At 33.2% G+C, this 23,632-nt stretch overlaps 2 protein-coding genes across 4 annotated transcripts; one reads left to right on the forward strand and one right to left on the reverse strand.

Annotated features, from left to right (window-relative positions):
- Positions 1-801: 801 nt before the first annotated feature.
- Positions 802-16,580, forward strand: LOC123912749 (ATP-dependent DNA helicase homolog RECG, chloroplastic). 3 transcript variants are annotated; one of them, XM_045963312.1, is made up of 17 exons: positions 802-975; positions 1,129-1,220; positions 1,827-1,953; positions 2,883-3,437; positions 3,543-3,655; positions 4,082-4,310; positions 5,137-5,300; positions 8,575-8,656; positions 9,241-9,330; positions 10,201-10,434; positions 11,005-11,076; positions 11,606-11,758; positions 11,855-11,998; positions 13,086-13,244; positions 13,978-14,061; positions 14,792-15,364; positions 16,175-16,580. In XM_045963312.1, the coding sequence occupies exons 1-17, from the start codon at positions 973-975 to the stop codon at positions 16,265-16,267; spliced, it is 2,967 nt and encodes a 988-aa protein (XP_045819268.1). In that variant the 5' UTR covers positions 802-972; the 3' UTR covers positions 16,268-16,580. The 3 variants fall into 3 exon arrangements, with proteins under 3 accessions (XP_045819268.1, XP_045819285.1, XP_045819277.1); XM_045963329.1 differs by having other exon boundaries at positions 820-975; positions 1,118-1,220; XM_045963321.1 differs by having other exon boundaries at positions 820-975; positions 1,138-1,220.
- A 381-nt stretch (positions 16,581-16,961) lies between these two features.
- Positions 16,962-20,272, reverse strand: LOC123903032 (pentatricopeptide repeat-containing protein At1g62350). Its single transcript, XM_045952891.1, has 2 exons — positions 19,832-20,272; positions 16,962-18,226 (listed from the first exon to the last, which is right to left on the reverse strand). The coding sequence occupies exons 1-2, from the start codon at positions 20,147-20,149 to the stop codon at positions 17,801-17,803; spliced, it is 744 nt and encodes a 247-aa protein (XP_045808847.1). The 5' UTR covers positions 20,150-20,272; the 3' UTR covers positions 16,962-17,800.
- Between the last annotated feature and the right edge of the window lie 3,360 nt (positions 20,273-23,632).

Raw genomic sequence — 23,632 nt, forward strand, 5'->3', positions numbered from 1 at the left:
AAAAAAAACCTATTTTAACCCTTACATTTTTATATAAAAGCTTAAACATGTTTTTTAGTCCTACAAAATCGCAAATTTTCAATTACTATTTTCATTTTATATTTATTTTAAAGATTAAAAGTATTTATTTTTATCAATTTATATTTTTTAAAATAAGCACTATTTCTCCAGTAGATAAATAAGCACTATTTTTATAAATCATAATATTATAAAATACTAAAATTATTTTTGGTTACAATAAAATACTAAAATTATTGGTAACATAAAATACTAAAATTAATTAAGCACTATTTGAACATAGGAAGTAAAAATATATGTAAGCCATATAAAAATATTATGGGCTTATAGATTTTTTTAAAATAGATTCTTGTAGTGTTACATAATTTTGTGTAAAAAAAATTTACAAAGAAACTTTTTATAAAAGCTTCAAATAAAAATTTGGTTTGAATAGTTATTCTTAAAATGTGATTTTAGGTATTTGTTCATTTTATTGAAACTTTTTTTGGATATCAAAATTTCGAAAAATCACTTAATTTTAACTCAAATAGATTTTCATAAAAATCATTTGTCAAATACAACATTTTGAAATAATTGTGATTTTGACTATGTTTTGATCTTTAATAATGTATGTTTATGTTATATGATATCAAAACTAGTATTTTAAATTAGGAAAAACAAATATAAAAAAATTTATAATATTTTAAAAATCGATTTTAGAAAATTTCTTTTTAAAAATACAAATAAAAAATCTATTTTTGTAAATCTGAAACAAACATAACCCTATATTTCACTAGAAAATGAGTTAGATTTTCCCCGCACAAAAAACCCCACACAAAAATGATGAAACTATCCTCTGACCAATAAACACTCTCTTCGTCTCTGATTCACTCACTGTCTCACCACCTTCCACCACCGCGTCCGACACCACCTCACCGCCGCAGCAGCACTTTCGACGGAAACAACAGCATTGCAATGGTAATTAATCTCTCAACCAACCTCTGTTCTTCTTTATTACTATTATTTGACCTAGATTGTTAAATCATGCTGCTGAATTTGGACAAGATGGTGTTTTACATACTTGCCCTCTTCATTTCGTTGTTTTTCCTATTTTCTGAAGTGGCTCTTCAGTCTTTTCAGTGTATAAGTTGCAAGCAATTGAGAAGTGTTGTAGCATTTCAAAGGAAGAGTGGATATTCAAAACTTTTCAACAGAAAAATGAGGTATATTGCATATTCTTCTTAGGGTCCGTTTAAATTGGCTTATTTTTGAGCTTATGCGAAACAATTATGCAAATAAGTAAGCTTTTATGTATTATTATAAGCTTTTCAAGGTAGTTTGAAAACAACTTATAAAGATACAATTTTTGTTAGTGAAAACTTATGAATTAATTTAAAACTTTATTTATTTGCATAAGCTATTTTCATAAGTTCAAAAATAAGTCAAATCCAAACATGCCCTGAGGTCCTGTTTGGATAAACAACTTATTTGCAGATTATAGCACAAACACTTATCATAATAAGCGCTTATGGATAAGCTTACTATTGCATTTTATAGCATCAGATAAAATTAAATTATTTCTGTATATGGTATAAGCTGCTTTCATAAGTTATCTCGTAGAACTTATACATATAAGCTAAAAAAAGCTTATGGAAAATGTCATAAGCTGTTTTTATAAGTTCTGCCAAACAGTCTCACAAAACTTATGTCAATAGATAAGCTCAAATAAGCCATTATTTCATCATGATTAGGCTTATCATGATGTATGTGAGGATGGTGAAAATTAAGGACAAATACGTGGGTTTGATGTTTTGGTTGTTTCGTTTCAGGTGTTGTAATTTTCTCCCTTTTAGATTTTCGAAAATGTGTTACCGGACAACACATAAATGTACAGATAAGAAGTTTGTGGAAATAGACCAACATGGTGTAAATAGTGGGTTAAAGTCACGTAAGAAGGTAAATAAATGTTTTGTATAGTGGAGTCTGTTAGTTTGGATGGAGTTTTTTTGTTGTGTATGATGAATGGATGAAAGTTTGAAGTGATTTCAGCTTCCTATTTTTATTTTTTAATTACTTTGTAGCGATTTATAGAAAATATTTCTGATATTATTTCAAAATTCAACATAGTTCGGATGTCTTGATTATCATGTGATGATTTTGCACTCTAATTCCTTGCCAAAAAAAAGATATATTTCAAAGTCGTAAATAGGATACAAGCATTATACTAGGATTGAATGACAATACTTGCTTAGCTTATCCTTAGACAATACTTCTATTTTCAATACTTAAATGGAAGATTTGTCATTGTTCGTAATTTACAATAGGATATTATGATGTTGTTGTTGTTGAGCCATATAGTTGACCCCATTAAGTGGGAAAAGGCTTTTGTTTTGTTGTTCCGTACTCAAGTTCTTGTATGAATACATGAAGAAAAACAACACGACCTCTATATTAGCATAGGATTTAAGTTGTCTGTGGTTTTTTCTATTCTACCTGGTTAGTAAGTATTCTAGTTTAGACCAGGATTGCCTCCTAATCTGCATAGAGACTGATATTGTACTTGACTTCAGATTCAATAATAGTGTAGGAGTTGTGATTCAAGGATGAAAATTGAGTATTTATAGTAAGCTTGGCCCCATTGCAGCTTATAGCAGATTGATTGTGCTTCTCAAATGTGTTATGGCATGACCTGTCATTGGAAGTTGACATGCCTATTCTGTTCACCTCCTCATTCTTTTATCAATCTTGTATATAATATTACATTATTTTTTATAGCAGACTGCTTTGAATGTTTAAGCAGATTCAAAATATTTTGGTATTTCTTTATTAAATGCTTATAACTGCCCATATAAGGTAACATTGATTGAAATTCATTTTACTTGCAGGTATTTGCTCTTATGGATCATAACATCCCTGGCCTAATTGGAAATAGAAGCGGTGAAATGGAATCTAAAATGAATCTGAAAGATGGAGTAGATGATTTTGACATCTCCTTGATATGTAAGATGTTTCCATCAATTACTTTTGGTAGTGCCCCTAAAGTGGATTTGTATGATGGGACCACAACATGTTCTGAAACAAATAGCATTTCGGCAACCAAAGATTTTGAACAGCATTTATATGATTTTTCAGAGGTAAGGGAGGTGCAAAATACTGTCTCTGAAGCATTGCCTTCTTTGCATGTTAATCACACTAGTGTAACATCTTTGGCTTTAAGAAAAGATGATTCTTTTCCTTGTCCTGTAAGCCCTCAATCAGTATCTTCAATATATGAAGAAAAATTGGATCAAGTTACTAGGGAGGATTCTCCAAAGAAAGCTGGGCTGCCGTCACAATCAAACCTTACACTTAATGAGTTATTTCTCGACAAATCTGTTAAATGCTTACCTGGATTAACCAAGAAGCAATACGAGCAACTAGATAACTGTGGGCTTCACACGGTGGGTACCAAAAACTGTGGTCTTTTGGAAAATGTGTAGTTCTTTGGATTTTCAGATTTAAAAAGATGGCTTGGATTCCACATTAATCTGATTCTTTACATGTAGTTACGGAAATTGCTGCACCATTTTCCACGATCATATGCCAATCTACAGAATGCACATGCTAAAATTGATGATGGGCAGTATTTGATCTTTGTTGGACAAGTCTTATCTTCAAGGTATCCTACGTATCATTTGTTAACCAGGTTTATACATGCTTGTATCCTTTACTTTTGGCATGTGCACTCTTCTACTGTTCATACATGCTTGTAAACTTTTCTTTTGGAGCCTCCTTGAACAAGTGGTTAAGCAATTGATCCTTGCCACTTTATTCTTTATAATGATTTAATTTAAGCACAAGGTAAAAATGAGGTAGCAAATTTTCTATGCTTCAAGCTCCAAGGGTTTGTGTGAGGGTGTATTAGTGATATAATAAAGCTGTTCATGTGACTTTCTTTAATAGCTTTGTTGGGATAGTTGGTTCATGACATTATTGGGCTTTGATGTGGATGTCACCATGTGTAAAATTACTTTTTGGTAATATCTTTTAAAACAGGGTGATTTATCATACCTTATGTTGATAAATTTTAGTATTTTTGCTGCAGGGGTGTTAAAGCTAGTTGTTCATTTTCATTTCTTGAGGTGATTGTTAGTTGTCAGATTTTAGATGAGGAATCAGCTATTGAGCGTGTCACCGGAAAAGTTGGGCAAAAGAAGACAATTTATTTGCATTTGAAGAGATTTTTCCGTGGCACACGTTTTACTTTTAAACCTTTCCTTAATAGTATTGCAAACAAGTATCAAGTGGGAGGTATAGCATGTGTGAGTGGCAAGGTGAGTTTATTTTACTTCCCTTCCCCAACCCATTTTTATGTTGTACTGCAAATTTTCAAGTGGATAAATTGATTTTATCTTTTGTTGTACTGCTAGCCTAAATATGAGTGTTGAAGGCAATGACAGCCCTTCGACACAAATGAACTATGTGAAGTAGGCAACTGCATTCCATTCTTGATGTGAGACTGAGTTTGAGCCATGTTTAGTTTTTTTTTTTTTGAGCTATGTTTAGTTGCATCCCAACATTGCTGTCTTTTCACGTCTCTTTCTACACATATGAAGTCTCATTTAGTTTATTTTTATTTTCCCAAGCAGTTAATTTTGGGAATGTTGATAAAATTAAATACGATTTTTTCACCTAAAATATGCCGATGCTTCCCAAAGTTAAGAGATTTCATCCCAACATTAGTGGGGCTCTTACCAGTTAATCATTCCAAGGGAATACATCCCAAAATACCAAAGTTAATAACCAGCATCCTTTAACCATAAAAGATAAAATCCCTTAGAATAAGGTCCCTAAAATTAAGGAAGCACAATTATCCCTAGTAACGTAAATTATGTTAATCTGCCGACCCCACTTCACTAGATAAGGCTTGGTTGTTATTGTTGAACATAAATTATGTTAATCTATTAGGCAGTCTCTCCTTGTAAAATATTTTGAAGGTATTCTAACTTGTTCGATGTTTAAAATTCTTATAATTCTTATTGTATTTATGTGATTGAGTTAGCTTTGTGTCCCCCCTCCCCTTCTCAAGTTATATGTAAATATTCTGTTTCAATCTAAGAATTTTGTAAGACTGTACATAAGTTTTGTTTTTTGAAGTAGGTTAGGACTATGTATGCTAAAGACCACTACGAGATGAGAGAATATAATATTGATGTGCTTGAAGATGGAAAAGATTCATCCCTTTGTGCTAAAGAGAGACCATATTGTATCTACCCTTCAAAAGGGGGTATAAAGCCAGCATTTCTTCGGGACATTATTGCAAGGTTTGTGCTTCCAAATTCTTGCGAGTCACAATCATATTTGTAAAATTATTCTTTAGTGAAATAGTTTCTAGTTTAGGAACTGTCCATGAGTAGCTACTCAATTAACTACTTGATTGGTTAATTGGTTTCAAACTATATAATATACTTCGGAGGCATATCTAGTGAGAAAGGGGTCTCTTATGTGAGAGTGAGAGGAACTCTTGTCCACCTTTGGATCAAATAGACGGTGGCAGTGACGGGTTAAAGGGAGAGCAGGCATGGCCCTGGCCCCTCTCTCTTCATCAACTTCCATAAAATACACATTAGGATTATTATGGATTTCATATAATATAAGCTAATAAGTTATGCTTGCTGCTTGTTTTCAGTTTCATACAGTTGCTTACCAATTACACAGTGGGCCAATGTGGCAATGTCTTCTTTTTCTTATGTTAAAATAAGTACTATTTTTTGATTCTTTAGAGAAAAAATAATAACATGAAAAGTCAGACAATATTTATTTTACTTTAATTTATAATAAAAGTAAATGGTAAGACTTTTTTTACACAAAAATAAATGGCCATTGGACATCAATATAAAAGATTTTATATGAACAGCGCATGTCCTATTTTCTCTAAAATAAATTATAAAATAATTGTCCCCACGAGCCTAGCTTATTTGGCTGAGACATTGCATGCAATATGTAGGAACTGTGGTTCGAACCTTGGTACACCCACTATTTTATGTTAAAAGGTGAAAATCTAGCCAATATACTACTTGACAAAAAAAATTATAAAATAATTCGGCCCCCCGTCTACTTGATTTCTGGATCCGTCCCTGGACGGTGGAGATTAAAAGCTTTATTTAAGTCACTCACATGCGTCTCCCTTGTTTTGGTTTTGGCAAAAAGTTCCAATCTAAAGGCTTGTTTTGACGTTTTCTATTCTCCCACTAAAACCACCATCGACGATCCTTCAGCCAGCACCTCTCACAGATCTAGCACACTATCATCTCATCCGCCACTGACTTGTTGTCGCTCCTGTTTTTGTGCCTCGACCGACAACAGTCCATTCTCTCGTGCTGACTACAACCATCTTTGTTTGGGTCTTCTCTCTTTGCTTGTGACGCAACTCGATTTTGAATCATTGATTTCATCCCTTGTAGTCTTATTTAAAAACAGCTTGGATATGTGTTTGATTTGCGAAGCATGTTTACTTTTGTGTTGTACAACCCTTTCTAATATCAACCCTTACTGGTCTGGCGGTGGATTGATCTCATAAATTGGGTTTTTTGGGGTTTTCATATTTGATTTGTTTAGGGATGAGTACCTTTTCTTTGTTAGTGATACAATTTTTTGGTGTCTCATCTTTTGCTGGTTTGCTGCAAAGTGCATGGAGGTTCCCAAAAATTGAAATTTAATATGAATTCTTAGAATTGAGAGTTGAGCCTAACTCATCCTTACAAAACCGGCTTGTAAGGTGAGGATTGCCCTCACTTATAAACACACATTCAGGCCATCTCACAATCGATGTGGGACTAATTAACACATCCCCTCGCGCCCAGCACTATTAGGCTTGGTGCGCGGATATAAATGGTGGGTGGCCCGATAGCGGAAACCTGATAGCAGGTGGCCCAGTGGATCGTGGAGAGGCTTTTATACCATCTTAGAATTGAGAGTTGGGCCTAACTCATCCTGACAAAACCGGCTTGTAAGGTGAGGATTGCCTCACTTATAAACACACATTCAGGCCATCTCGCAACCGACGTAGGACTTCTTATCAGGAATCAATTTGACCTAAATTAATTTATGAAGAAGAATATTACCAATTATGAAGAACTACAACATATCAAGAAGGTTACAGGGTGAGGGTTATTATTAATTTTCAGTAGTTTATTAGCTTTGAGTGCAGGAGAAGTTACAGTATGGAAATAGAACGACTCTTGTGGAATTATCATTAGCAATGACAACCTTTGCAAAGCATAAATGGTGTCTCCCGGTTTATTTTTTAATATTTATGGAGAACAAGAACAACGTTGGCAGAGAAGGAAACGAAAAGGTAGGGACGAACTGATCTGTTAGTAGCAAACCAAGAGTCACGTGACTCACTTAAAAAACAATTAAATCCCAACAGTATATCATAATCTAATGGCTAAAATTAAACCCTCTCACTATCACGCCCTTTCTCACTATATATATGTGTGTGTGTAATATTTAAAAGATATGAAGATATTCTATAGAAAAAAGAAGGAAAATATCTTATGATATCTTGGTGTTATGCACATTTGCTATATATAATGTAAATAATGTATGTGGTATTACCATCAACAAATAATATCTAGTACATTCCTTTCAAAGTTGGTATATAGCTTCCAATATGGGAGACTCTGTATACGCAAATCCTTGGCAGCGGCATATTGAGATAGACTGACATTTTATCAAGGAAAATTAAGCTAATGACCTTATATCATCTGCTCATGTCCTGATGTGGACGGAGTAGCTTCCACATACAATGAATGATCTCATCAAGTGATTCTTGAAGCAAAGTAGCAAATGAAAGGGGAAAAGAAACAAACAAAGATGAATTTGAGGAAGGAGATGGTGAAGAAGGCGCCACAATCACGAAGATTCATAAGCCAAGAGGAATCGCCACAATGGTAAGGAAGCCATTGATAAGATTCAAACAAGTTCTAATCCAAGAACTTAAAAGAGGAGACCTAGCTCACTCACATTTCTCATGGGAGAAATTCTATTTCATTCCAAACTTCTTTTTCAAATAAGATTACAAATGTCTATTTAAAGCAAAACCCTAAATCTACATGGGCCATAACTGCACCATTCTAGGCCCATATTGGACTTACACCATTTAATTAAAATAAAGCTAAAACTATTACAATTTAAAATTAAAAGAAACTAACAATCATTAATTAAAATATTGATACTCATGAGGTCCTCATCATGTCCTTTCATGGTAGATGTATTAACCGAGGGACTTGTAGTCTTATTGAGGTTTTATTGGCAAGTAGGAAATGATAGATATTCATTTAATGGCTTGAGGGTGAGTGTTGTGTGATTAGCTCATAATATTTTTTACCATTATTTCCTTTTTTATTTGTAAAATTGTATTTCTGTATTAGGAGACCAAGAGAGATTAATTCTTGTAAATTTAGGTTTGCAATTATTATGTACATTATTCTAATGTATATAATGGCTATACTATTGTCATCAAGTAATAATGTTCAATAAATTCCTTTCAAATCTTATAACAATGTATTAAATATATTGTTTTATTTCTTCTAGAGCTTTACATGTCTTGCCTGTCAATGTTGATCCAATTCCTAAAGATATCACAGAGGAGTTTGGACTCTTAACTCTTCATGATGTAAGTATCTCTTTTAGAACTATATATTCTATTGATGAAACCTGCCATATGAAACCTGACCTTGTCACATACTATACTGTATAAACTTTAATTATTGTGTGTGATATACGTTTGTGCCACCTGCTTTTCCAGCATCCTGATGTTTCTATCCAGCCATTGTTTTTGTTTGAGCTAGTTTTTTTTTGTTTTCTATTGACTTTTTAATTGTGGGTATATATATATCTTGAACTATTTTAGAGTATCCCAAATGTTATTTTAGGATTTATTTTATATTTTTTTCACTTTAATTAGGATCTTTAAAATTATTAGGCATATTATATAGGAATAGTCAACTGTTACAAAAAAAAAATAGGAATAGTCAACTATATTTATTTGTATTTATTGCATAAAATGGATTCAATTGTGTAATTGAGTCACATGGTTGCATCATCTTCTTGTCTCTATTTTCCACTTTTTCAATATATGATATGGTCTCTATGCCCAAGAAAAGCTTACTGACTCATTCATGTTGCCTGAATCTTTATTGTCATCTGCTTCTGCATACTTTAACTGAAATTTTAAATTCTTTAATGCTAAAAATACAGGCATATTTTGGAATTCACAAACCAAAGGATATTAGTGACGCTGATCTGGCCCGCAAGCGACTTATATTTGATGAATTTTTTTACCTGCAGGTGAGGCTACCGTTTCATATCACATTTAGTTTACTCTATCATCTGTGGACATTTCGAAACCCTTTTCTTCTTATTTTGCTACCATTGGGTACATGATGTCATATATAAAGTAATTTCTTTTAGCTATCTGTTGGTACATAATGTGATATATAAAGTAATTTCTTTTAGCTATGTGAAAGTGACTAATGACCATTGTTCTTGGTATGGATTGTATCTTTTTACTTCACTGTTAACAACTGCTGTTTAAGAGGTGTTTGGAAGAGCTTATTTAGAACTTATTTGTGATTATCTCATAAAATACAAGTACTTAAGAGATTAAGAAGGAAACACAAATCTGGCCAGAAGTCGCAGGTTTCGTGGTCCCTCTTTGTGGCCGTAAAAAAAAAACTAAGCTATTTGGGATTGACAACTATGCTTATGAATGAGCAGCTGTTCATTCAATCAAACTATTTATCCAAACACATCTTTTGTATGCTTCGGTTATTGTTACTAGTCAATGTTTAACTCATCATGTAGTTGCTAAGTTTGGAATTGCTTTTGTTGAAAAAGCTTTTATAAGTGGGAAACATTCCTCACTTTACAGGCTGATTTTTGTTGATTTATCCAAACACATCTTTTGTATGCTTTGGTTATTTGTTTTTGTTTAACATAATCTTAGATGCAATTGATCATAAATTTTTCTTCGATGTTGGGGAGTTCCCAATGCTTTGAAATTACACTTCTGGTGAATTGTATATTTGGCATGTGCAGTAATTGTTTGAAATTTTGACCAATTTTATATTGCACTCTATCATGTTTCTTTGTTATAATTAAAGACTTAAATCTTCTTTTTTAATTTAACCTAACTCTGTCTCTATTGCCTTTTGTCAGTTAGGACGATTATTCCAAATGCTCGAAGGTCTTGGTACACAAATAGAAAAAGATGGATTGCTAGATAAGTGTAAAAGACCAGAAAATAACACCGTGTGTACAGAGGAATGGTCCTGTCTCACCAAGAAGGTTTTGGATCTCCTTCCCTATACTCTTACTCCTGGTCAACAGCAAGCTATTTCAGAAATTATTTGGGATTTAAAAAGGCCAGTTCCAATGAATCGGCTACTGCAGGTTTTGATTTTCTTATGTTGATACTGTTTTACTATTGCCATATCTATACATTATCCCTCCCATCCGCTTCTTGCTTCCTGTATGTACTAACAATAGAAAAAGTAATGCTAGAAATCAGGTGATATGGAACAAGCCCCTTAAGCATATGCAAATACCGATTCAATTAAAGTGTTTCCAACAACTTCCATGTGTGGATTCTAAGAATAGCTCCTAAGTCTAAACTTCAAACCTTTCAAGATAATCTTCTGGATTAGAATAACCAACCTTTTTTGTTTCTTTGGCGATTAAGAATAATATGATTAAGATAAAAGTGAAAGTTCCTAAGGGATTGGATTCTAAAAGATCCTCCTCCCAAAAGGAATCATCAATAAAACATACCTACACCTCAATGATGTTGCTGAAGTAAAAATCACCATAATATTAAAACTACTCACACACTTCTAATTCACAGCAATGTGCTTTTTTCGATTTTTTGGGGATACTTTCTTATTAAAGTTTTTCATTGATCTCTTGTAGTTAATAGATGAACATGACATATTCTCATCTGATACAATCTGGTGACATTTTCAGGGTGATGTTGGATGTGGGAAAACTATTGTTGCTTTTCTTGCATGCATGGAGGTTATTGGCTCTGGCTATCAGGTATTTCATACTCACCCTTTTAATTTTGCATGCTGTTAGTCTGGCAATTTATTCCCTTCATTTGTGTCATTAAAGTGGTGAATATTTATAGGAACCAAACAGATATAGATAATTTAATACAGAACTATAGAACAGATAATTGACAATGGAATGGAACCTGGCTACTTACAAAATTGTAATATTAACAATTGATAAACCAAGCTGAAAAAAACACAATCCCTTCTTATCTGTCCAACCCACCTGATACTACTCAATTCTTCATGCCCTCCCATTCGGTTACACTCCTCAAACATACCCATCCCACTCGTCATGGCACCTCAATCCTCGCCCCTCCTCTCCTATACTGCCATTTGTTATTCCCCCTTCCTCCCTGTTTCCTCTTCCAATGATCCTTCTATAGACTTTGTCCATTGGGCCTATCAGATGTATAGGATATCATAACCACGCTTTTCATTTGGATTTTTATGCTTCTTAGAAAGTTTTGACATTTAATACATATTAATAATTGTTACTCTTATCTAATTATTAGGCTGCTTTCATGGTTCCAACTGAGTTGCTTGCAATCCAGCATTATGAACACTTGCTGACCTTGCTTGAAACCTTGGACGAGGTCAAGTTCAAGCCGACTGTTGCTTTACTCACTGGTTCAACCCCACTAAAACAATCGCGGATTATTCGCAATGTATGATTATTTATATTTTAGTGTTAGAACTATCTGGTTAATCTTTTCTTGCACCTATATGAAATTCTTATATGTATTCAAGATATGATGTTGCAGGGTATCCAGACCGGAGAAATTTCAATGGTCATTGGAACCCACAGTTTGATAGCAGCAAGTGTGGAGTTCTCAGCCTTACGTATTGCTGTGGTGGATGAGCAGCATCGCTTTGGTGTGATTCAAAGAGGAAGATTTAACAGTAAGGTGGTTCACATCTCTTTGGTCAGGATTTTAATATGGTTACATTATGGACACATCCACAGCCAAATAACACGACAACCAAATATTGTGCCACTAAATGTGGTCAGCTATATGCATCAATTTATGCCATTGAGTTTTTGGTTCAAGACAGTTTCCTTGTGTTTTTATAGGAAGCTTAGTATTATATAGGAATTTGGTGTGAATCTGATCATCCAGCTTTCTATTGACATTCTTCAAATGGGAAATTGTGTTTATGATGTAGTTTATGCATGGGATGATATCGTTATGTATTGTGGTTTATGGGATGATATCGTTATTGTTGGATATTCCGCCTTCATTGCGGTCCGCCCCCATCTGCCTAATTGCGGCATTTGAGTTGCCTTCATTGCAGCCTCCAACACCTTCATTGTGTTGGGTGTGAAGGGGTGGATTTAGTCCCACATTGCTAAGAGATATGGCCTGTGTAGTGTTTATAAGCAAGTCCTCACCTTACAAGCCGGTTTTGTAAGGATGAGTTAGGCCCAATATAAAATCTGACAGTTATTACACATAACGGTCATCAGGGAATATGTCAGTTAATCAATCATTTTCAGACCGAATACTACAGAAGACTTAAATAATTCCTTGGTCTCGAGGTAGCTCTTAGTCCGAGAATGTTAGATGTTTTTGTAGAGAAAAGTATGCATTGGGTAATGGCTATATTGGAACTAACTGAAGTGATCAATTGTACAGCTGTCAATACTCCTATAGTCCTATTAGGGGGTGCCTTATTCAGACCTTGGTAGATACGGGTTAGTTGAGGGATTTAACTATATAGTAGAGATTGCTGGTCATTCTATTTTGAGAAGATTGTTTCTTGAGAAACCAACCTAACTAATCCCAAGTTCCCAACTACTTTAGCTCCAGTTTATGATGCTTATAGAGGCAAACATTCACATTATTGATTTTAAATTATATCTACTGAATAGAGTCTTGCATAAGGCTCGTGTTTCTTATTGCCAAACTGATGTCTACTCTTGATTGCTCTTTTTTCCTTTTTATCTGATTTTATTTGATAATATTATGATCGTCGTCTCCATATTTTTCTCAGTTGTTTTATAAATCTTCAATTCCGAGTATGGAAGATGCTATTACAGACGGGTCCTCAAAGAGTGATGACTATATGGCTCCTCATGTTCTTGCCATGTCTGCTACTCCCATCCCAAGGTCACTTGCGCTTGCTTTATATGGTGATATGTCACTGACACAGGTACGTGATTTTTCCTGTTCATTATTCTAATGCAAGTCTTCCCTCTGTTTCTGTGCCCCTTTCGCTTGAATAAGTTTGAATTATTCAATGTGTATGTTGAGAATCCACTTCGACTAGAGATATCGCCTAGGTAGTGCTTATAAGGCTTGGACAGTCCTCACTTTATAAGCTGATTTTGCGGGATTGAGTTAGGCTCCAAGTCCAAATTCTAACATGGTATTAGAATCTATCCTAGATCTTTATTATTCAGCATGCATTTCTCCATGCTCTGGATGTTTTATCTTAGGCATGAGGGAGTGTTTTGAGATCCCTGTTATTCCACCTGCATACGTTAGTCCACACTTCTCATTCCCAGGTTTGAACAAGAGGGGGTGTGTTGAGCGTCCTCACCTTATAAGCCATTTTTGTGGGGTTAAGTTAGGTCATGTCCAAATTTTAAGATGGTTGGATTTGATGGTTTTTATATATGTAGTTTCTAAGACTAATATTAACATAAGTTATTATGTTGGATGGTTTCATCTGTTTTTCTGTCTTTCCTGACATTTCATTTGTGATTTTATCATCAGTACAATATATATATATATATATATATATATATATATATATATAAAAGAGAAAACAGACTTTAACAAATTTTTGTAATCATTTCACGAGGTTTATTGTTACTAATTTTCACAATTTAGTACTTATAAATTATTTGCTGCTGTAAATGCTTACTCTTTTCCCATCACAGATAACCGACTTACCACCAGGAAGAATTCCTGTTCAAACATATACCATTGAAGGAAGTGACGAAGGATTCGAGGATGTCTACAAGGTGACAATCCTATTAAAATGTTCTTCGATTATATATCGATAATATTTTTATCTGCACAGTCATTGGTGTGTAATTTTCTTCTTTTTTTGGTAATTGAACATAATTTGATAATTTAAACATTGAAATCTAGATGATGAGACTTAATAATATGCCTTGACATGCCAATGATATATACTTGAGATGAAGATGAAGCATTTCTAGCACCCACACATAATCTGATTTTTTATGCAGGATTCCATTAAATGTATATATACATACCACCGGGGTCAAGCACTAGTGATTGATGTGCAGTGTGTGTGAGTGTTATAAACTCCGGTGTACCGAGTTCAATTCCTACTTAAAAAAAATAGTATGTGATGTTGTATAGTATAGTGAATACAGTAGTTGTAACTTATTTCATTTATAGCTCTGTTGAGTTTTATAGACACATTTCATATCAACAGCTCTAGTATAAAGGTGTCATTTTGCATCACAAATATTTGGACCCAATCAGGGAATTATATATTTTATATTTCTCTTTTACCATTTTGACCAAATCTTTAATATATCAGCCTTATATAACAGACATGTAAATATGTAATACATAGTGATATGTATCCATTATTTTATAATCATATTCTGTCAATCACTTGGCTCTCAATCAACCTCAGATGTGTTCTAAGTTGATAAGATTAGAAGGATTGTTATTTTTTTTCCCATGTGTTGATGTAAAAATGTGTGTTTTTGACAGATGATGATGGATGAGTTGGAAGATGGGGGAAAAGTTTATCTTGTCTACCCAATTATTGAACTTTCGGAGCAGTTACCTCAGCTCCGTGCTGCTTCTGCAGATCTCGAAGTTATCTCAAACCGGTTTCCAGGATACAATTGTGGCTTATTACATGGGAGAATGAAAAGTGATGAAAAAGAAGAAACATTAGGGAAGTTCAGAACTGGAGAATTGAATATACTACTTGCCACTCAAGTAATTGAAATTGGTGTTGATGTTCCAGATGCATCAATGATGGTTGTAATGAATTCTGAGAGGTTTGGAATGGCCCAATTACACCAACTCAGGGGCCGAGTTGGACGAGGAACAAGGCTATCAAAATGTATATTGATAGCATCAACTGTCACTGCCCTTAATCGTCTGAAAATATTGGAGCAATCATCAGATGGCTTTCATCTCGCTAATATGGACCTATTATTACGTGGACCTGGTGACTTGCTTGGCAAGAAACAATCTGGACATCTTCCCGAGTTTCCCATTACCAGATTGGAAGTGGATGGGAATATTTTACAAGACGCACACGTTGCTGCACTGGTAAATTTGAGTTATTTATAGTTGTTTGGTAATTGTTTATATGGTGATTTGTTACTTTTAATGCCATAGTTTGTCCAGTTAATAATCATCTTAAATATCTCATTTTTATTGCTTTGATATACATGCTATCACACAATTCCCCCCCGAAACAAAAGTGAACAAAAGATTCATATCCCTTTGTCCATAACACTGGTTTCTTATCTTGGCGACTCACATTTTCTAAAATGGCTTATTCTTACCACAACAATTTTCTGCAATTAAGATTCGCTATAATCTTCTATGCAGCAAAATTCAACCCCTGGTCACTATTTATTATTGGGATTGTGATCATGCATTAAAGTTTGTCCTCCGGTTAACCCCTAAAAAGGGTTTGTTAGCGTTGCACTTTGATCTGCTTTTAAGTTCTTACATTTTGGTTTAATTTTTTTTTTGTGTTCCCAACTTAGAATTTATAAGTACATATATTGTAAGGTAAGGGAATTTTTAATCTCAATCATGGGTTGGAATTTGGACTACAACAGTACACGTTGAGGACAGAAATTCATTGTTATTTGTAGTTTGTTTTGTGCCAACATTTGCTGCTTCTGTTCAAATTATTGTTCCGGAAGTAGTATCTTACTTTTGATAGTGCATGTATGTATTGTAGCTTCTACATTAATGTGGCCTTTAATTTCAAGTCTCAATGCTCACAAAGAAATTTTGCCAGCTGAACTTGTTTATACTATACTTCAATTGATCTTTTATAATGCTATTTCTTTTAAATTATGACATTAATTTAACTTCCAATTTTTTTAACCTGATTGTGAGCAGAAAATATTAAGTGCTTCCCATGATCTGGAGCAATTTCCTGCACTTAAACTGGAGCTTGGCATGAGACAGCCGCTTTGCCTACTAGGTGATTGATGAAGTCTTGATGAGAGTTAGTGTTCATTGTAATAATTTCATAATGTAAATAATCTGATAGGCTCTTCTTTAGTTATGTAGACGCGATTTAGCCTTTAGGCTGATGTTTATATTCCTCGTATACATTGGTAGTAGTGGCAATCCTGAGCATGTTCTCAAGGTTTGATCGAACATAGCCTCATTTTTATGGGCACCAAATTTTTTGCTTGCCTCTTGATAGAAAATTTAAGTTATAGCATATATGATGAAGTTTATCAATTGTTTAACATTGGAAACTTCATTATTTGATAATGACTTGAAATTATGTTGCAAACATTGAAAAGTTATGAAAGATATTTCCAGTGTTGAATCAAAACAAGGTTTTACAATTTTGAGTTTTTAAAGACATTCAATTATTTTTCAAATGCATGCATATCTTTTCAAATAATATTATCCGCACAACACTTGCATCTACTAGGAGAAGCATTTTTAAACCGAAATTAAAAACATATTTATAATCAGCTACTATGTAACATTAGATTAAATTGTTAAGATTTATATCAAAAGTATTATTTTTTGGAATGAAAAAGGACCGGAGCCCAGAGAAAAAATTTACAAACTAATCAAACGAGAAGTAGAAATTTCGATATTATCTAATAAAAATCACTATATCCCAAATTTGCCAACGCATCTGCATAGTGATTTACTTCACGATAAGAATGACACTCTAATCTCCCAATCTAATTTCAGCATCTTCACACTGTTTTGGATCAATATACTACTGGCAACAATCCAAATGTTTTTGGAGTTCAAATTATGAACCTTCACTTTTGAATCCCCATGAAACTCGTTTGTATCCACGAGACTAAGCTAACTTCAAAAACTCTCCCCATAATTCTGCCAAATATGTTCCGTAACCTGCATACTTTGAAAAACCACAAATAACTAACATTCTTCTTTAGATTCAAGTTAATCCAATCATAAAGATTACTGTCAAAGAAAATTTGTCTACTTTAAACACTTAGAATATTTAGCTACATTCCCATAGTTACATGACAGTCACGTAATACATGCAATGTGTTCTCACGGACATCTCTATAATGATAACAATAGGGATCACCTAAGTGTAAATAAGCCTTCCTGCCATGATAAATTAACCACAAGAAAATCTTTATTCTCCCATGATAAATTATCAATATTCATTCATACTGTAATGGTTCAAGTACAATGATGAGAGAGGCAGGATTGGAACATCGAATGGAAAACAGAACACTGAGGTTACTCGAAACAGCAGCTACCAGGTTTCAACATCGCATGACATCAGTCTGCATCAGTATATAAAAATATGCTGCAAACTTAATTATCTCTGTCAATAATTTTTTACAGCATAGTGCATATAATGGTGTCGGAGGCATCAAAGCTAGCTTTGCTCAAATTCAAATATGGTATCAGAGTCTAATTTAAATTTGTTATTGAGCCAAAATAACTCATATTTGTTCATGCTCCAAACGTCCAGTTCTTAAGTAAGGAGGGGTATTAAGATCCAACGTGGACTCAATAAATTTCACTATCAGCTCCATCCTTGTGCTTCTCGTGATCGTCAAACAAGTCCTCAGGAGGGTCATAGATGATCATATCCGGGAAAGTCTCTAAAAAGTCATCTTTTATTTTCTCTCTTAATTCGGGATATGGAATGAGTCCTTTTAATATTACGCGGAAAGGCAATGAGAGAGGTGGTTCAGGAGATTGTCTCATTTCTTCATATATGTCCATGGCTTCTGAGGGCATTCCACTATCCAGATAGGCTCGAATAATGTCTCCAAATGTATGCTGATCAAATAAAACTCCCTCTCTTTTCAAATCATCCCAAACCCTTTTTGTTTCATCCACCCTTCTGTTTCTTGCAAGCATCATAAGCATGTCCCTATAAAAGAACATGTCCGGCCGGTACCATATTTCCTTGCGCACTATATCATACAACTGAAAAAGGAAAAATTTGCCAATAAACAATCAATGCATTTCAAAATTTTAGATCAATTAGCTAAATCAAAGCTAACACCAAAAATTGAATAAAGTTTTAGCTTTTGCAGTCCTTTCTTTATTGTGTTTTGATTTATTACTTTGTTTGAAAACCTTAAATAACGCCCTTAGGACACTTGTTAGCTGTTAGCAATACCAAAAAATAATTCTAAAAACATAAGCTATTTGAACCATGTACCAAATAACATCAACCAACACTGTAAACTTTGAGGCAAAAACCATGTATACATATAGGGTAATAAACTTACTATAGAATTGACTTAATTGAAAGTTTCTCAATCTAGTCAAGTTCATGTAAAAGAGAGTTTACATGTTATTTAACTCACTTATGTATGGAAAGAGGTAGTGATCTCGCAAGAGTTTACTCTTTAAAGTCATATTCTCTTGCTGCTATTTATGTTCCACCCTCTATTGATTCCCTAAACACTCCTACAACTTCTTGAACCGAATCATATGTAGGATCTTGTTTACAGGCTGGTACAGTGGTACTATTCGCCTAAAATAGTGATTGTGTTGGAACCTGTAACATATTAGTCTAAGGTTTTCGTCAAAATGGTGATGTTCTAGAGGATTGGAATGAAAAATAATTGACAGATTGTGGCGTTTGAGAGCCTACCCCCTCCCCAATAACTACTAAACTGGAATTGAATATCCAAAACTTCCCTACCCCTACTCTATTCGATCAGATACAAACATACACAGTTACAACAATATAGAAACAATATTGTATTTGTGCCTCATAGAGCAGCACCTTCAACTATTGCACTAAGGCTCCCTTTCGAAAAAACGAGTTGTGTGAAAATTAAATTCTCATTGTGATGCGACCAGATATTACCATCTCAATGAGTGTAGTTAGTAAGTTCATGTCATCACCCAGAACTACACATTGCAATATAATATTTCACATCAAAAGTATCTCAAAGGGGATTTGTATGAAAACTAAATTATCCGAGTGATGCAACCTGATATGCATAATTCATTTATCGACCGAACTTGGTTCACACACACACATAGCTAACATATTTTTATTCCACAAAAAAAGTAATGCGTATAGTTGCAGATAGCTATGTTGTCCTGGACTTCAAAAAGAGTTAATTCTGTGAAAAAATATTTAAGTGTAAGCTAATTAGGTGTCATATTTTCACTAAATCCTTGGTAAACTTACGCAGATAGCTATTTTTAAGTTTTAACCTACGCTGAAAGTTTCTAAGGGTCCGTTTGGATTGACTTATTTTTTTGAGCTTATGCAAATAAAAATCTTTTATGTATTATTCATAAGCTTGTCAGTGTAGTTTATGAAAAAACAGCTTATGAAGATACAATTTTTGGTAGTGAGAACTTATGAGTTAACATAAAAGCTTATTTATTTGCATAAGTTATTTTTAATAAGCTAATCCAAACAGACCATAAATCTTCTAAGGTAAACACAAAAGTTTCATGAAACCCATCACTTAACCTTCTCATAAACCACCACACAACGTAACATTCATATACATATTACCATAAACAATAACACCTACACAATCAAAAGAGAAAGAACTTAACCTTGATGGAGAGAAAGACATTGTCCTGTCTTTGGAATTCAAAAAGGACAGAGACAAGATCAGACTTGAGCAAGCGAGAAACATTGGACCGGACAAACCGGTCGAGACGAACCGGGTCGGATTGGAGTCTCTTGAGTTCTTTGGTAATGATGAGACCTTCTTTACCCAATTCTTTCTTTCGCCTCCATATTGATAGGCTTGGTTTAGAAGCCGAACCGGTAATGAACCGAGAAGAAGAATTAACGACGGTGGCTGTAGAAGAAGAAGAAGATGATGATGATGATGATGATGAAACTCTTCGCAGTGCAAGTCGCAGCATTAATTAGAGAGAGTGCTATCGGCACTTATCAGAGTAGAGGCCACAGCTGTGTGGCGGCGAGACGGAGTCGAAACGTCGGCAGAAGCAGGGCGCGGCGGCGACGGAAACGGAGGAGAGTTACTACAGGTTCGTTCGTTCCATTGAAGATATTCAAGCTTTTTTTTCACTACTAAAGAGTATGCCACGTGGCGATTTATGGGGTGTTGGATTTATCCGATGGCAAATAGGAAGCTAAAGTTATCCGGAGTTTCCCGCTTCAACGTTAGAGGATCCGGTGTACATCGTTAACAATAATGCATAAACTATCTCGTGGTCTCACCAAGGTTGTCAGAATCGAGTTTTTACTTAACTCGTTTAGTTTAGGTGGAATTGGAATGTAAACTCGGCTCGTTAAATCATATAGTTTACTTCATATTAAAATTATATATATAACTTATTTAATTTTTAACTTAATCTGAAATTAATAATATTATTTTTAATCTAAAAATGTAAGTGTTATGAATATTAATTAAAGAAAATATAAAAAAAAATATTATTAATTTTAAATCCAAAAATTTATTTTAAATATTAGATAATTCACATTCAATTGATTTTCTCTCATTCTCATGAATTAAATATGACTATATCATGAATTTCAATAACACATATTGTTGGTATTGATTGAAAATATACATGTTGAAAAGTTTTGAACAAATATTGTTGGTATTGATTGAAAATATACATGTTGAAAAGTTTTGATTTTCCCAACAAATGGCACCAACAATTATATAACCGTAAAAAAAAAATATAACCACAATATATCTTGTAAAGAATAATATCACTTTTTTTTTTCATGTATTAAGTATGACTCTTTAAATCATGCATGTCGTGATTTAAAATGATTGAAATATAAACTTATTGTATCGTAAATTTTAACCCTATTATTTTATTTTTACGAAACCCCTATTACATTTATGTATCTACTATTTATTAAATAATAACTTATTATATTTGAATAATTGCATAAAATTTTGTAATATTCTATTATTTTATCAAAATATAATTACTTATATGTTTCGTCTCTCACAAATTTTCGTATATTTTTGTATATTTTTCTTTTTTTTCCTTTGTTTCCTGTTGGCTGCTATAAGCAAAAATTTACTTTTAAGATAATTGAATAATTGATATACTTGATATATATATATATATATATATATATATATATATATATATATAGATTGAATAATGAATCTTATTAAAATATTCATGCGTGTAAAAAAGTATTACCCTTCTAATTATTTATTACTCGTATGATATTATATGTATTTTTAAACAGATTTATGCTCTTTGTAAATATTACTTTAGCTTAAAAACGTTCAAGTAGGTAAAAACATGTGAGTTTAAATGATTTATACGAGTTTAAATGATTTTATCAATTTTACAGAGTTAAATTGTGTAAACTCGTTTTGACTTGCAATTTTACTCAAAACTATTTTAGATTTAATTTAACACGAAAATCATACCTAAAAACGTAAAATCCATAAAGTTTACGATTTAAAACGAGATTTTAACAACTTTGAGTCTCACATTCGTATATTTTATAGGGGTACACAATACCTAATACCTATGCATTTGAATATGTAACATAGACTTATTGATTGAATCTGCACACTAAATTGAAGTTAATCTATTAATTTGAACATAAACACTACACTTAGACAAAAAAAACAAACAACGCTACACGGAGACGACGAACAATACACCATCACACTGTTTTGAAGGGGTGTACAACTTTCCAAAAAAATTATCGGAAAAGTAAAAAAATGACAAAGTAAAAAATGATAACATATATTGTAGTAAAATAAGGGTAGAATGAGGATATTTTAAAATATGTTGGGGTAAATGGTTAAATGTAGGGATATAAGGAAAATTTTTCTATCCAGCAATTGCTTTATATTTCAAAAGTGTGCTTGTTGTAACTTATAATTAGGTTGGTATTTATAGCATGTAATGATTTTGGTGTTCAATTTTTTATTTCTTTTTAATGCATGCATCCAAATGAATTGTTTGAAAGTTTACGATCGAGCATAAATATCACCACATCTTGAGTAAATAGCGCTCCGAAGTGAAAGTATAAAAAATGGGCATTTCAAAAATTAAAAACAAGGTTGTAGCAAAAGGTGGAGGTTCAAATAGTTGTGCTCATCCCAGGCTTTTTAAATAGGCCCAATAAAGTGTACAAGGTTTTCTATAGGAGGTGGGTTAGAGTCGAGGAATTAATTTGGAACCATAGAAGAATTCTTCCTTATCCAATTTGCAAGCGTTTTCATTATGCCATTTAGATTGCATCTTTTCTCACATAAGATAGGTCATACTTTTCAATCAATTGATTCATATATATACCCCAAACCTTTTGATTAAATGCAATGTACTAAGACTACATTTTTATTTTTGAAAATCATGATGTAGACTAGAAACCTTAATTACCACATTGTTAGATGAAATATGGAATTGGATTAAGCCCATTCATAACAATATATAGTCACGTGTAATTAACATCTCAAAATCGTCTAATCAATATAATTCAATTGAGATCTTCAGACAAATTCAATATATAGTCAAATATAATTAACATCTTAAAATTCGAGGTTGAAATCTGAATTCTCAAACTTACCAACTGCATAACTGCATTGAAATCCAATCCAATCTCATATATATGAGGGTGGTGCTTTTAGGGAGGGTTCAATGGGGAAGGCAAGGTCACTTATTTTGACTATGATGATCACTATATAACTCAACTTTATAGTAGTACTTGCTTACTTCAAAAATAGAAAGGGAAAAAGGAGCCACGATTGAACAACTCAACTTTATAAGCATTTGGACCATTAATTTGGTGTATTTGAAGAAGACCTTTAACCCATTGCTTTTATCCAGCACATGCATGTCTCTGATTCCTTTCTTTGACTCTATAATTTGGCCTAACCAAACATGTGGGTCTAAAATGCCACTAACCGATGGTTACCCTTAATCTATACAACTTTGGTTAGCCTCTTTTATACACTTTTAATTATTCTTGTGACAAGTTAATACTCAAATATTTCATCACTAATTAAACTCATGACTTCATTAATTGAATCATCAATTCATCTTCGAACTCAAATATGTGATCTTCAATATGAACTCAAGTTTAGTCCCTCCACTTTTTGTAATAGTCACTTATTTATAAGTAATAGTCACACTTAATTCAACAAAGTGATTGAAGTCAAGTGGTTACTGAAATTAATAAAATGATGGATCATTATGAAAAAACTCAAGTTTAATTTTTATATGAAATAATTTTTTGTCAGACTTTAGTTACATCCGACTAGTGGCGATTTCACCACCAGGCATGCCAGGCACGTGCCTAGGCTGCCAATTTTTAATTTTTTTTATATTTTATAATAAAACAAAAGAACTACCAAAGTTTGGCTATGAAGATGGTTCAAACTGATAAACATTTTGTAT

This window comes from Trifolium pratense, linkage group LG1 (assembly GCF_020283565.1).
Source record: "Trifolium pratense cultivar HEN17-A07 linkage group LG1, ARS_RC_1.1, whole genome shotgun sequence".
Classification (NCBI taxonomy): Eukaryota; Viridiplantae; Streptophyta; class Magnoliopsida; order Fabales; family Fabaceae; genus Trifolium; species Trifolium pratense.

What these genes read in the sequence shown, in the direction of transcription:
- LOC123912749 (XM_045963312.1), top strand. An exon ending in TAGCATGTGTGAGTGGCAAG is followed by an intron (nt 4,311 to 5,136) that starts GTGAGTTTATTT and finishes TTTTTGAAGTAG; the next exon opens with GTTAGGACTATGTATGCTAA. An exon ending in GATTCGAGGATGTCTACAAG is followed by an intron (nt 14,062 to 14,791) that starts GTGACAATCCTA and finishes TGTTTTTGACAG; the next exon opens with ATGATGATGGATGAGTTGGA.
- LOC123903032 (XM_045952891.1), bottom strand. Translation starts at nt 20,149, where the DNA reads ATGCTGCGACTTGCACTGCGAAGAGTTTCATCATCATCATCATCATCA. An exon ending in ATGTCTTTCTCTCCATCAAG is followed by an intron (nt 18,227 to 19,831) that starts GTTAAGTTCTTT and finishes TTCCTTTTTCAG; the next exon opens with TTGTATGATATAGTGCGCAA.